This window comes from Anser anser (assembly GCF_964211835.1).
Source record: "Anser anser genome assembly, chromosome: 1".
NCBI classification, from domain to species: domain Eukaryota; kingdom Metazoa; phylum Chordata; class Aves; order Anseriformes; family Anatidae; genus Anser; species Anser anser.
This window is the reverse complement of record NC_139720.1, coordinates 113,800,750-113,814,948: the sequence shown is the minus strand read 5'-3', so window position 1 is coordinate 113,814,948 and position 14,199 is coordinate 113,800,750. Positions and strand designations below refer to the sequence as shown.

The 14,199-nt window shown below is 44.3% G+C and overlaps 1 protein-coding gene across 2 annotated transcripts in view; it reads left to right on the top strand.

The window, feature by feature from the left end:
• The first annotated feature begins 224 nt into the window (after window positions 1–224).
• Window positions 225–14,199, top strand: part of RUNX1 (RUNX family transcription factor 1) — a 174,059-nt gene continuing 160,084 nt past the window's right edge. Inside the window, exons 1-4 of one of the 2 annotated variants that reach the window (XM_083819982.1) lie at window positions 225–950; window positions 8,708–8,870; window positions 8,987–9,052; window positions 10,092–10,291. In XM_083819982.1, the coding sequence (XP_083676108.1) occupies window positions 10,246–10,291 (46 nt within the window). In that variant the 5' untranslated portion in view covers window positions 225–950; window positions 8,708–8,870; window positions 8,987–9,052; window positions 10,092–10,245. The remainder of the gene's footprint in view (window positions 951–8,707; window positions 8,871–8,986; window positions 9,053–10,091; window positions 10,292–14,199) is intronic. The other variant, XM_083819978.1, reaches the window with a different exon arrangement.

The window sequence follows — 14,199 nt, the reverse complement described above, 5'->3', positions numbered from 1 at the left end:
TTCTTTTTTTAATCAGCATCTTTAACACAGCCTCCTAAACTCCCTTCTCCTACTCATCCCCTTTGCTTGCCTATGCAGAGCTATTAAAGGCTTATAATGGAAATATTTTTGCATCTATGTAGTGGAAAACACCCGTTCAAACCGGATGTTTGAGATCACAGGGACTGACCCAGAATCTGCACTGGGGCAGACATGAAAGCATGAAAATTTCATTCACAAAGGTTTTCTGGGACCAGCTCTTTTCTGCCTCAGCAGAGTCACGCACATGCTGGCTCAGACGCTCCCACAGCGCTTCCAGCGTGGAGCCAGTTGCTTTCAAAGTTATGCAGGGCTACATCCTTAATGGACAGAGGCCATGAGCGCGACTGGGAACAATTACCAGCTGAATAAGACGTTCATCTGCGAGGGGTGCGCTTCTGCCAACTACTACCCTTGGACGGCCCAGGGAGTGAGAGGCACAGTCAGTCCCACGCCTACTTGTTTTCCTTCCCTCCGCTGCCACGGTTTCGACTGATTTTGATTACCCTGGCGCCAAATAAATGAAAACATTTCATAGACATATAATCACCCGTCACTGCGAAGAAAGGAAAAATGCTTGTGTACCGCGTGTTTATAAATACGCCTAATGAAAAAGGGAGAGCGCTGCCCTTCCCAGTCTCGTGTCACGCCGGGAAAGCCAGCCGCTGCTCACATCCCAGCGTGGTCCTGGGGTGCCGTGGGGGGATGCATCGCCCTGCCCTCTCCCCCTGCCTGGGCTTTGACGGTCCGTGTGGGGTGTGAGAGGTAAGCGGTGCCAGGAGAGCCCGCAGCAGCATCAGAGCAGTGCGTGGAGGCAGCGAGCTGGGAGGGGAAGGTGGTGGGACAGTGGTTTGCAGGCACAGCCTGCCAAAGCTCGCTCAGGAAGAGACTGGCGTGGCTTCCAGTGGATCAAGGCGCTTCGTCGTGGCCAGGTAAAAGGGAAGAGTGGTCGCGGCCAGCTCCTCAGGAAGCTTTCCTAATGATTTGGCAGTGGGCTTTCTTGATGTATTTATTCGTTTTTAGCTAACGGGAGTCTTTGTTTTGCCTCTGTGTTTTTAAGGACAGTGTGGCTTGTCACGTAAGGCTAAATACAACTCAATATGAGAATGTCATGCCCTAAATGCAACCTTTAAAAAGGCCAGATCTTCTACTGTAAGAAGAAAATAAATGTGTGTAAATGTCATGACAAAGTGCCACTAAGATGTATCCATTAAGCTCTTTTGACCCTTACCTTTTACCTGTCAGATCTGCTGATAGGTTACTGTTTACATCTGCCTTGGATCCATGAACACAGGCATACTGTTGGCCTTTTCCAAACTATTACCTGAGATGCAGTTTGTAGAAGGCCTTCACACTGAGCTTCTTTCCTTCCAAAGGTATTGTGAGCATAGAGCAGAGTATAATAAAAATAAAACGGATAAAGTGGACAAACAGATAAATTACGGCGGCAAGACGTCATGCCAGATGCTTGTGGAGGTGGGTGCTGCTGCAGGAGCAGCTACATTGCCCCACACAATGTGCACTTGTAAGACCAGGGTGGGCAGAGAAGCAAATGAGATTGCTAAGTGCTCCTTCTAAGTTGCTGCACCTGGGCACAAACCTCCTGCAGCAGCGGAGAGATGCAAGTGGAGACACTGCTCTAAAAGCAGTGAGCTGCTCCTTCTAAGGTACAGGCAGCTTATAATTCACTTTTTTTTTCTTTTTTCTTTTTTTTTAATTTCTTCTTTTTTTCTTCAACGCTATGAAGCTGATGCAGCATGTCTGTTTTTGTGGCCCTATTGTAAAAGTAACAGTGTTTTGTGTTCTACTGGAAGTACCACAATATGAAGAAAAGAAGATTATTATTTTTTCAAACAATAGTCAATGATTTATTTTTCTTACATTGTGATGGAGGATGGCTTTAAAATATTTTTCTCTCCAGTCAAGTGACTTTGAAAGACTGCCTTGTACTACTTGAAGATTTCAGGTATGGTACCAACACCAAAGCAAAAGCTGCAGCCTGATATGGGCTGTAGAACCACGTCATGCCTTCCAAAGTGGAGAATGACCTTTTTTGCTGGAGCCAGGACACCCCAGGCACGTAACTGTCCGCTGGGTGTAGTCTGGCCAACAGCACAGGCTAGCTAGATTGTGTCACCTGATAGAAACACAGAGCTTGAGACTGAAAGGGACCTAGGAGGTCATCACTTCCATCCCCAAATTTAAGCAGGACCAGCTCTATCGACAGATAGCACCAGTATTTCAAGCATTCCCACTCTTCAAAACCTCCAGTGATGACAATTTTACGGTCTTCCTAGACAGTTTATTCTAGTGTTTAATTACCCTAAATAATAAAAAAGTTTTTCCTCATGTCTAAATCTCCCTACCTGCAGCTGAAGACCATCACTCCTGACTACCTACAGTGAATACAGAGCATGGCTTATTCCCTTCCTACTTGTTAGCACATGATGGGTTTGAAGACCAGTATCAGCTTTCCCTTGAGAGACTGGGAAACAATCTCAGCTGAATCTAACCTATAGACCACATTCTTCAAGGCTTTCTCTGTTGGCCTCTCCAGTTTTCACACGTTCTTGAACTACGATGGACTATGGAGGACTGTGCTTTCCAGCTGGGGTTTTGCCGGTACCAATTCAAACAGAAAGACTAAGCTGCATGACTTGCCCATGACACTCAGCACTTGCTTTTCCTGTAGCCAGATAATGCTTGCACTGTTAACTACCAGCCCCATGTCTTCCTCTGCAGAACTTCTGCTGAGCCAGTGTTTCTCCAGCTGGTGTTTGTGTAGCTGATTATTGCTAAACACAAGACCTGGAACTTGCACTGGCTGAATTTCACCCTCTTTATTCACACTCTTGCTCACTTGGCCAAGATCTTCTAGGATTTTAGTCCTGTCTTCCAAAGTGTCTGTGGTTTCCACTCTTTTGGTAGCATCAGTAAGAGTAGGGTGTGTTTCCTTTCTGAATGAGTTAACACAGGGGGATTGCACCTGATGCTTGTTTTCTTTGTCCTTTTTAGTTGTTCCTCCATGCCATCTTACCCTCAAACCACTCATGGGTACACAAACCAAAAAAAGCATCAGAGATGGCTTCCCTCTCTTCTAGATTTCTGAGAATTTATCTACTATCCTCAGGTTCCCAAGGGGAGTTGTTAACACCCCTGGGACAGCTTCAGCCAGCTGCCAAACTATCCTAGGGTTCATTTCCAATGTAGTCAAAACACTCAAGTGTGCATCCCCACTAGTATTTCAGTTTGAATCAGGAGTGTGCTTTCAAAGCACGTCTCCTGTTTGTTCCCCTTGATGGCACTTGGTCTCACACTGTGTAGTATTAATGGGACAAAAGAACCCGATGACTTTCAGATGATGCTGATGTGGAAGGTGCACTGTGGCCCCACTCAGTCTCTGGGTCAGACTAGCAGTAATTTGAGGTAAACCTCCCTGAAATATGCATGATGTAGGAGTCAGGTGCTTAGCACCGGCTGTTCCCTGGCACTATTACTTCCAGTGATTCCTTTCTATATACGCTTGAACTCTTGCCTCGCTGTCAACAACACAACTTTGTAAGCCAGCTCCTCATAGCTGACCAGATCCACAAAGACATGCATGAAAGATATAACATGCTATGTGGTTTCCTTGGGATCTGTTATCAGGTTTCCCTCCCCAGTGAACAACAGACTGACTCTTTCCTTGGAGGGTGAGTGTTAGGTTACTACTGGTTTGACACACTCAGGCACGTGCATACAACCTCCCTGCAACTGTGGAAATGCTCCCGGGTACTGCTCCTCTGAAACACCCTTTGCAACCAGGCATCTGGCTGTCATTAAGGTACAATTTAACTCAAAGAAAAATCCCTTCTTCCATCATTAAATACAGGGAGGTTGAACGTGTCTGCAAGAGTCATCACTGGCACGTGTTACTTAAAGGGTTCAGAAAGGACAAAAATATTCTGCCTGCACTGATGTAGAAGTGGCCACATGCTTGCTAAAACCGCACCTCTGCTCCCAGGAAAGTCACTCTCGTCTGGTGACTAACGTTAAATGCTGCCTAAGTCTCTTAATGAACCTGAGCAGGTAACTTAAAGCAGACTGAGTAAAGATACATAAATTACTATTAACTTTTATTTAGGATACTGACCAAAGTGGGTTTTCTCACATATTCCTGAACTTAGACAATTTCAGGGCTGCTGTCCAGGCTCTGATGTCAAGACATAACTGGCTAACTGTGCTACCCTCTGGAAATGCTATTTGAGGTTTTTCTTATGATGCTATGTCATTGTCCATGGCAAAATATTTCAACACCACATAAAGGACATGCTTTATGTATTATTACCAAATGATACAGAAATGCACAAAGTTCTTAAGGAATACAGAAGGAAATCTGTTGTTGATCATTTCTGCTCAACTTTGATGCAGATTGTTTTAATATTTTATTTAATTAGCATTTAATGTGCCTCCCATACAACAGCTGCCTTTTTCCACTGAATGCCACAGAAATGTCTGAACAAAAGAAAAATGAAGCAAAGGTAATGGAGTACCTTGTATTTTGCATGTGTGCATAAGGTGCAGTTGTGTTTTGCTGTGAGTGAGGACTTTTCAAAGGCTCACGTTCCAGCTCTCAGCAAATTTATTCTCTGCTTTGAAAGGTAGCAAAAGGGAATTAAAAAAAAAAAAAACTACTTTGCACAAGCAAACAAAAGTAGAATTAATAGATAGAACTCCAATCTTTCACAATAGTTGTCTTCTACTTTGTAGTGCCACAGATCAATTTCGATTAGGGAGGAACTTTTACTTCCTGCTCTAGTTGTTCTTCACTTTCCTGGCTGTCCTGGGAAGCAGGCATTTCATGGTGCTTCTTGTCTGACTGCTCTAGCCTTCAAGGATGTGCTTCAGCTTATCTTGTGCTGCTTTTTGGAACAAGACGGAATTGAAGTGCCCTTTGTCTTAAAACCGTTAAAAACAAAAATCATAGAAAAAGGAAAGAGGAAAGGAAAGAGGAAAGAGCAGACATTTATTAAGAGCAGACAGAGAAAGCAAACTTAAAGGAAAAAAGTTGGCATATATTTGGCCCCTTCAGTCATAAAAAGTAAAGCTGTAGATGTTTTATTCTCAAAGCAGCTGGAGTAGAGCTCAGCCACTCAGGTGTTGAGTTCTTTGCCCTCTCTCAGACTTCCTCAGCAAATTACAGCCACTATCTATGTCACTGTCTGAGCCTGAAGGGAGGATGAATAGTCTTACATATCACTGAAATTGTGAACTGTTCAGAGCAGTAGCTAAAACTTACTATGCAGTTGTACATTGCATACTCCCAGATGCTGGCAGTACAGTTTCTAGGAATATATAGTTACAGAAATGCATCATTGTTACTTCTGTGATGTTTCCCCTTTACTTCTCCTTTAAAAATTCTGTTCTGAGGTGTGTTTCTTAGTCTCTTCATCTCCATTGTCCCCCTCTCGTCACCTCTTGCAGGTGCTTGAGTGAACATTGCATTGGAACAGGTTGCCCAGGGAAGTGGTGGTGCCACCGTTCCTAGGGGTGTTCAAGGAAAGGTCCGTGCCAAATCTGCTAATGGCAGATTTCTAGCACTTTTGGCGAGACCACTGAGAGTTTATCCAGACAAAATTTCTCAGTGGTTTTCATTAACTGCCCTAAAGGGGCACAAGAGGAAATAATGCATAGGAGCTGATGTACTGATTAGCTGGCACGCTACCCTTACTCAGAGTGTGCCGAGGAAGAAACGAAACCAAACCAAGTGACAGCTGTTGGTAAGTTTTTATGGGGATGGAAATGAGCTGCACTCACTCCCAGTGGAAGTCCCAGGATTCACAGTAAGGCACAAAAGGCTCCCTTCCCTTGAGTGTGCACAGGAGCAAGGCACTGCTTCTTCGCAGTCATATGACCTCAAAGTCAGATAAACATACAGATAAGGAGACAGTCCTGGTTTTTAAAGGGGCAGAGCAAAACCCAGGATGTGACAGGCACTCTGGAAGAATGGCAGCTCCGTGGGTCGATTAGGTCACAGCACCAGCGTGCCTGGTGCTGGGGACAGCAGCACAACCCCTACATTGCTAGCTTCAAGCAAATAAGCAATTGCCAGCACTCAAAGAGAAAATAAATAAACCTAAACAAATTGTGTTTATTTTAAGACTACGGTTCAAAAACCAGGGGCTCGTTTCCGATGACATTCCTTCCATTGAGTTCAGCAGGCATTAGATCCAGCTTTCAGATGTTTGAAACTGTGATTTCTGCCGATATCTCAGTGAGCAACCTCCTTTCATGGGTTTCCTTCTGCTGATGCCATTTTATCCATCTGTGTGGTCTGCTCTGAAGCTCGGTGTGCTGTGCTGCTGCAGTCAGAGGAGATCCAAGGATTCCCCAAATGCTTTCCCTTGAGGGTACTTGGCATGAGACTTTTCCAGGGAAAAAGAACCTTTGAACATTATTTGGTTGTATGCCTTCAGAGACAAGCACACAGCAAGCAGGATTCAGAGTTCAGGCTGGGAAAGACATCCCTGCCCAGTTCACTACAATTTCTCAAACACGCACACCCACACCTCGGGCTGAGGGCTGCTCAGTTATACTGACACATTATTTTTTTTCTGAAAGAAATCCCATGGAAACTTGTATGATATGGATTGACAGCGCAATGGATTTTATCATTTATCCACTGGCAAATTGGTCCAGAAGGAAGACAATGCCAGTTTGTTTCAAGGGATTTGCTCCTGGAAAGCAATGTGAAACTACAGGATCACTCTGAAGCTGCAGTTAATGGTGAATAATGTGGAGCAAAGAGAAACAGAGCTCCAGGATATCCGAAATTTTCCAGTGGTCACACTACTGACTGCAGCAGGATTTGGAAAGATTTCTTCCCCAGGGATCCTACTTTTCATGCCAGGTCTCCATTCCACTTCACTTTTTTCAGCTAGGTCCTGACAGGCTGGGAGACACAATAATCCCCCGAGCAAAATGGAGACCAGCACCAGCTTTTACTGATCACTTTGACTGTTTACTGAAGCAAAACCAGGGGGAACCACTTCTCAAACAGAGATGTGTGCAGTTGTTATTAGGAAAGCATACACCGTTGGCACGATTTGTATTTTGATGCTATTGGGCATTGACACGTTGGGAAGAGGGACTTCAAAAAAATTTATAGGTACACTATGACCAAGATTTTTAGAAACAATTAGCAGTGTTGAGTGCCTCATTTTCTGAAGTGAAACCATATCTGAAATTATGAACCAAATTAAAGGGACCTAACTTTCAGAAAGGACCAGGCTTCCCATCACCAAATCGTTCAATGGGCTCATGCTGGCAGTATGAAAATCAATAGCTGCTTCTGACAATTTCCACCATCACATCTACAGAAGACTTTCTAGCCAAAGAGATTGTTTCAGTAAGATCATCTTCCCTCCCAAACTGAAGGGAGTTGCTCGTTTTTCCTACAGGTGTGCTAAGGTCACAACTCTAAACCTATGTCAACACAAAAAGCAGTTTTGCATGTTGTTGCTTTCTGTGTTGTGGTATGATCTGTTTTATGTGCACGCTTGCAGCCCCGGGTAAGAGGGTTCTGGCATGGTATTTCAGGGAGAGTTTTCCTCATAATTTCTAGGACTACTGAATAAAAGGTTGCAGACACAAAGGTGAAATTCTGTTCTGGGTAACTCTAAGCTTATAACAGGGAAGTTCCACTGAAACCATGGCACTGGGCTATGTTTAGCTGCTGAAAAAAAGAGTAAAATTTAAGAGAGAGGGTTGAACAGGATTCAAAGGTTGTAAAAACAGAATGAAAACTTTTCATTTGCAAGTTTTCCTCCCATTCTAGTGTCTGCTTTTTTATTGCTAGACACTACCTTGAGGCTACAAGGAATCTCATACAGCTGTCATTGTATCTTTGTAGGTTGGCCAACACATGACAAGTTATTAAGTGATGTGAACAGAGTGCTATTGCTTGTGACTGGACCTCTCATCAGCCCAGACTCCCATCCTGTGACTCACCAGTACTTCTTTCCCTAAGGAGAGAGCCTAAAAGGAAATTCACGTCACAGTTAGTTCTCATTAGCTTTCTACAGTGTACCTCATCCCACTGACAACCGTGCATAAACTGAGCACATTTTTCTAAGAGAATACATTTATTACGGCACCACCTCCACACTGCATTATCAGACGTGCTGATGCTGGGTGGAAGAGTGGCCTAATATAGGATGATCGACACATAAAGCAAGACTGAAGCTGCTCTTTATGGAGTACCCTGACTACACCCCATCCTGCTTTCAGCATTTCAGTCTGTTATACAAGTAAAGGTGTGGATGTTTTGTGGGCAGGAAGACAGCAGTCTCTGGGAAAACAAATGCCTTCTTTGCTTGCTGAAGAGACTTTGCTCAACACAAAAACAGACCTGATGCGACAGCTTCCAGCTGTTTAGGGGAGTGGGGATGGGAGCAGCTCCAGTCGTGCCTGCCACTAAATGGCCATGCGTGGGTAGGTGCCTGGCTCTTTGCTGGCCTGTAGGTAAAGGCCTTCAAACACAGATACTCTTACAGCCACATCAGATTGTATTGTAATCAAATGAGGGTACAGTCTGGGGGCTTGGGATGTTTTTTTGCTCTGACAAGGCCCACCAGGGTGGTCACAGCAGATGTAGCAGTAGAGGTGTACTGCAGCTGGCAACACAAGAAACTCAAACATTGTTTTGCAGGATGTGCCCAAACCTCAGCTGCCCTCCACTTCAACTTCACATATCTCCAAGACAGCAATTAACACATCCAAGGATTTCACATTGAGGAAAGGGAAAAAACCCCAGACATTGCCATAAGTTCATATGGAAGAAAAGGCAAGCAAATACAACATGGAAGAATGAGGTAAACAACCCCCTTGTAGCCCTCTTTCTTTTTTTAAGCTGTTCCCCAGGATGCAGTGTTAAACCTTTCCTTCAGAAAGTCTATGACAATAACTTTTTTGTACTGGTTCAAAGCAGATTGTCACTTCCATTTCCTTCATTTAAGGCCGGATGAACAACAGCACTCCTCTGCTTTATTTAGTGGTAAGGCTTCATTTATACGATGCTGCATACCTTTTTCATGAATCTCTGCCTGTTTTCTCTAACAGAGTCAGCCTGCTCTCATTGCAATTTCTTCGAGACTCGTCCATTTCCCTGATCAGTCTTCCCTCTCTGAATTTATCTCTGGCTTTCCACTTTCTGCATCAAGTGCAACGTTTGCGTCCTCAGCTCCACAACACTTCTCACTTTTCCTCCTCTCTCTCTCTCTCTCTCCTTCTCTTGACTATTCTCATGCTATGCAATTGCTATTGCAAATAGCTGCTCCCCAGCCTCTTTGTTCACCCTTTTACATCACAGTCATCTTTTCTCCATGCTGCCTCTTATACCCCAAACCTCCTTCCAGATCCTGCTTGTTAGACATTTTCCCTAAGTCAACTAAGACCGGACAGGGGACAGTTAATGTTAGGATTTTTACTATAGGCACATGAAGAAATTTGGTATGCATTATTCAGTGAGGTTCCTTCAGCAGTGGGGCATCCAAATCCTTTGCACAGCTTTGGAAAATCTCTGGGAATCTGCTTGCTCTTTACAGGGGATGCACAGGTGGGCATTCATCAGGCTTTCATACAGAATCAGCCAGGAGCTCAGTGGAGAGGCAGTTGCAGACTATTGTGGCAGAGGCAGTAACTAGGTGCAAGTCCCAGGCCACCAGCTATTTCACCTAAAGCCACCTCCAGCCATGGCACCACACCAGGAAGAGGTTGGCATAGCCATAAAGACAACAGCCTTACTTGAGAACATGTTACCAACTCCAGGTTTAATTTGTCCATCATCAGCAACATGCTGATGTTCTTACAGTGAGTGAGCCCTACCATAAATATTGAAGTCTTTTCTAAGCAATTAGATGGAATAAGGTATTTTTACTAGGATTTTCCGTGAAACACAGATGCTAAGTATTATTCTTGAAATCCACAACATATAATTTGTAGTTTTCTCACTAAGTTACTTGAATTACTTCTCTTTCTAAAGTAGCTACTTCTTTCTAAGTAGCTATTTAATTTCTTATTTTCTCCATTTACAGGAAAGCAATGAGTTGCTTTGAAAAATGTCACCAAGAGCATCCAAAAACGTAAACAGGGGAAAATAGCTGACGACAGTATCTACACAGTCCTACTGAAGTGTCTAAAAACAAGAAACCAAAGAGATGGTGAACCTTGCAAAGCTTTCCCCCACTCATGACTAATCCCATTGATTCCAGTAAAACTTCTCACATGAAGAAACGTAAGCATGTATTACCTGTTTCACTGTGCTTGCTTTGTGATTTTATCGATGGAAGTTCAAACACAGACCTTGCAGATTTAATTCAAGTTCAATTCTTGCCACTGGTTTGTGTTAGGATATTATTTATCCAGCTTGATCTGGTCCTCTCTTTTATTTTCAGCCAAATGAGATTTTGCTCATGCAGCGATTGAGAAAATGTACAGTGGTGGCACAAGTCAATGTAAAGGATGGATTGGGGCTCTGGCTGGAATTTGCTGCCCAATAAATGAGAAAGGGAAAAATGGAAAAGTCAACAGGGTGGGGAGGTGCTTGTGTTAACCAGTGTGCATCACCTCTAATTAGGCACTGCTGTGTCTGGCATGAGGGAGTAGCACACCCCTGGCACTCACCAGTTCTTCCATGAGGTTTAGGGACATGCAGGAGAGATCTGCATTGGTGCTGGCCTGCAATATTTGCAGGAAAGTTCAAAATGATCTGAAGTTTTATGCAAGCTTCTATGTGCAAAAAACTTGAGGTCCTTACTGGATATTTGAGGCCTTTTGTTTTCCCCTCATTTCCTGTAATGCTCCCCCTTTTTTCTGCCCTTTACCCCACTGTCTACAACCATTTAACTCATTCCAATCCACCAGCAAAAGACTGGTGAAATACTCTCCAAACTCAGTTACTGACAATAAATTATTGGAAAAATAATAAAATAACCCCTGTATCCAGGGGGAAAAAGGACCAGAAGTTGTGGAGTGATAGTGGTCAGGTTCTGCATTATCAGAGTTGCTGTAACAGAGCACTCTGTAGCAGCACTGATGTAGCATTTTTGGTATAGCTGCAAAACAGGAAGACCAGAAGGAAACAGTTCATTTAGGTCACTCCTTTTTTTTTTTAGCTTAGTTATTTAATCTGGGTCACTTTTGAAATGAAAAACTAAAACATCTTCTTTTGAAACTGTTGGAGTGAAATGCTTGTTTTTTTAAAAATGTTTCCATGCTCCCCTCTGCCATGTTAACTGACAGCCTCAAATAACAGCCAGATCCAGTTCCTCTTAAAACAGAATCCGTTTTCTCCTCCACATTTGTTTTAGTTATCATTTGTATATCTGTTACTTACACTTTATTCGTACTGTTTTGGGAGGCCACCACAAGGCAGAGCTCGCTGATGATGGCAAGCGAGTGCTTCTCTGTAACCCACACTCTGCTATCCTGTGATGTTCTTGCAGGATTGCCTGGTCCATGCCATTGCCAGCCTCTCAGCACTAACTCGGTGAGTGGTTCAGACTCATGTTTTTTAATGCTGACATTCATTAGCATTCACCTTGACATATGACGTGGGTTTAGGTCAGCAACTAGTAGTGTTTTTCTTTTAGAAGGGATGAAAATTTCAGCTCTTTTTCTGGCACTGTTGGGCAGAGGAATACATATGCAGGTGTTGGAAGCCCAAAGCCTTCATTTTGGCTTCCAGAAAAAGTAGGAAGCAAGTAAGAATATTAAGGAGGGAAAATACAAATTATGTATTGAGCAAAGTGTACAGGCAGCTTCAAACCTGCTCTCAATTTCTTCTCTGCAACTTCTGTGCCAAAACACTTGGCATGCAAAGCTGTGTCAGGGAGAACCTGGGCTGTGTTTCTTTGGGGTATATTGGGGGTGTGTTAGAGAGTGCCACTGGAGTTTGGGTAAAATATTAGGCTTAGAAGATTTGAAGTTTTCTCTGGCTTCAAGATTTTTGGAACTGTCATTGGCTGCTGGTGAGCAAAGGCTGCAAGTATTTGCTTTGCTTTAATCTTGCTCTCTCCCGTTGATGGGACAAGGGCATGTAAAGGAATGGCATCTCCTGGTATTTTCCTGCCCCAGGTCACCTCAGCCCATTCAGCAATTGTCTGTCCCTACCCATGTTTAAACCAAACCTGCTGTGCCTAAGGCTGGACAGGCACCCGGTGTATTTCAGACTGTGATGTCCAGGCTTTGATGTGAGGGAGCTGAGCCACAAAGCGCACCTAACATGCAGGTTACGCCCCAGGGTCCAACATGTCCTGATGCACTGAGATGTGTGGTGTTTGTCTGGAAGATCCTGAGGGATAAAAATGACTCTAAATGGAAAGGAGGATGAAAACTGAGAAGCTGCTATCACTGGAGGGAAGGAAGCCTTTGTTTCCTACAGAGGGTCATTTCTAGGGCAGTTAGAGAGACCACATGCCTCCCTGCATTGTTGTGTCAAACTGTAAACATTGTTGTGTCAGACTGTAAACCTGACCTTGCAACACCTCTTGAGAGTGGACGAAATAATCCCTAAATCATTTTGGTTTGGGCCATTCAGTAGCTTGTGGGATTTTGCAGCCTGCAAAGTAGCTGGCCTCTGGGGCATACCTTGGTGGGGTCAGTGACTACCGTGCTCTGCAAGGGAAAAAAGGCAGTTTAGATGTAGAGACTGAAAAATCTAGGATCTAGGAACTTCCCCTGAGTTAATTTTTCATTCCTACCAGTGAAACCTTAAGTGTTTGTTGTAAAACAACAACAAAACAGAACTGTTTGTTTCATAGTTGGTTATTTTTATTTTTTTTTTGTCATTTTCCAAATTCTGGCAACCTTATGAGTCTCCAAATGGGATCTGTTCACTGAGATTCAGGTTCTAGCATACATACATATCCAGCATCAGGGCCTGTTTACTGGAGGTCATTGCCCAGCCAACAACCCCAGCCAAGGGGCCATGCTCTGCAGTGGCAATGTAGAAAACAGATTTCTTAGTGTCCCTGAATCTGTCTCCTACCCCCTACACCAAATTAAACAAATTTGGTTTGGCAAATTTGACTACTGGCACAATTTGATCTTTCCATCATCCTGTGGTGGCTTGTAAATTTGTTTCACGATGTGTCAGCTTTTAGATCTAAGACTGATATTACTCCCTGAAGGTTAACCATTATCTTGCATCTTATTCATTAGAAAGCAAAGGATGTCTAAGTACCAGTGACATGAGTTTTCTAACAGCCTCAGTTTACAGTAACTTCAGGACATCTTTAAAAAAAAAAAAATGAGACTGGCATTAGTGATGGCACAGCTCACATGGCAACCTTTGGATGCACTCCTTGGGGCATGGATTGTGAAATGATCCAGTTTATTCCTTTCCTCTGAGCAATGCCAGCTACGCTAGTGGTAAATTTTGACACAGATTAATTGTAGGGCTGTAGGAACAGCTGATGTGTACCCAGCGGAAAATGGCACCGTGGTGCATTCAGCATCAGCAGCAACACGTCGGTGGCTCATGCTGGTGGGATTCACGGCTTCTCTGGCAGGCGTATCAGTGGCCTGGGAGAAGTGCCATCCATCCTCTCGCCTGGGTGTAGCACAGACTTGCATAGCACAGTCCGTTCCTTGAAAATCCAAGGTGGTTAAAGCTTAATAAAGCATATTCCTGCGTACTGTTTGCAGCTGACTTCTGGCAGAGCAGAGCAGAACAGAGACCGGAGTGGCAGGCTGCATTTCGAAACACTCAGTCTTTTCCCTTGCATCATCTGCCCTAGCAATGAGATGACAAAACCAGCCCAACTGTTGCTTCTCACATAGCATAGCTATGTCCTGGCCTTCACAGCAGATGACGGGGGTGAAGGCATTAGCATCGCTGGCATTCATGGTGCGCTGACACGCCGCGCTCTGCCCACAGCAACGCGGATGGCCACGGCACATGCTCTGCCTGCCTGGACGTCAGCCCTGGCCCTGGCAGCAATCCTGCCCCTCTAATACTAGAAGAGGAGAAATAAAATGCATTTTAAAACCTCTCCTCTTCCCTGCTGGGCTCCCTCTGCAGGCACGGCCCAGCCTAGCCCAGCGGGGCAGCACAGCCCCCCGAGCTCCCCGTGAGCACTGGGGCACTTGGGCTTATGTCTCCCCCTCCCAGGTGAGCGCCTGGCACAGCCAGCACAAGGT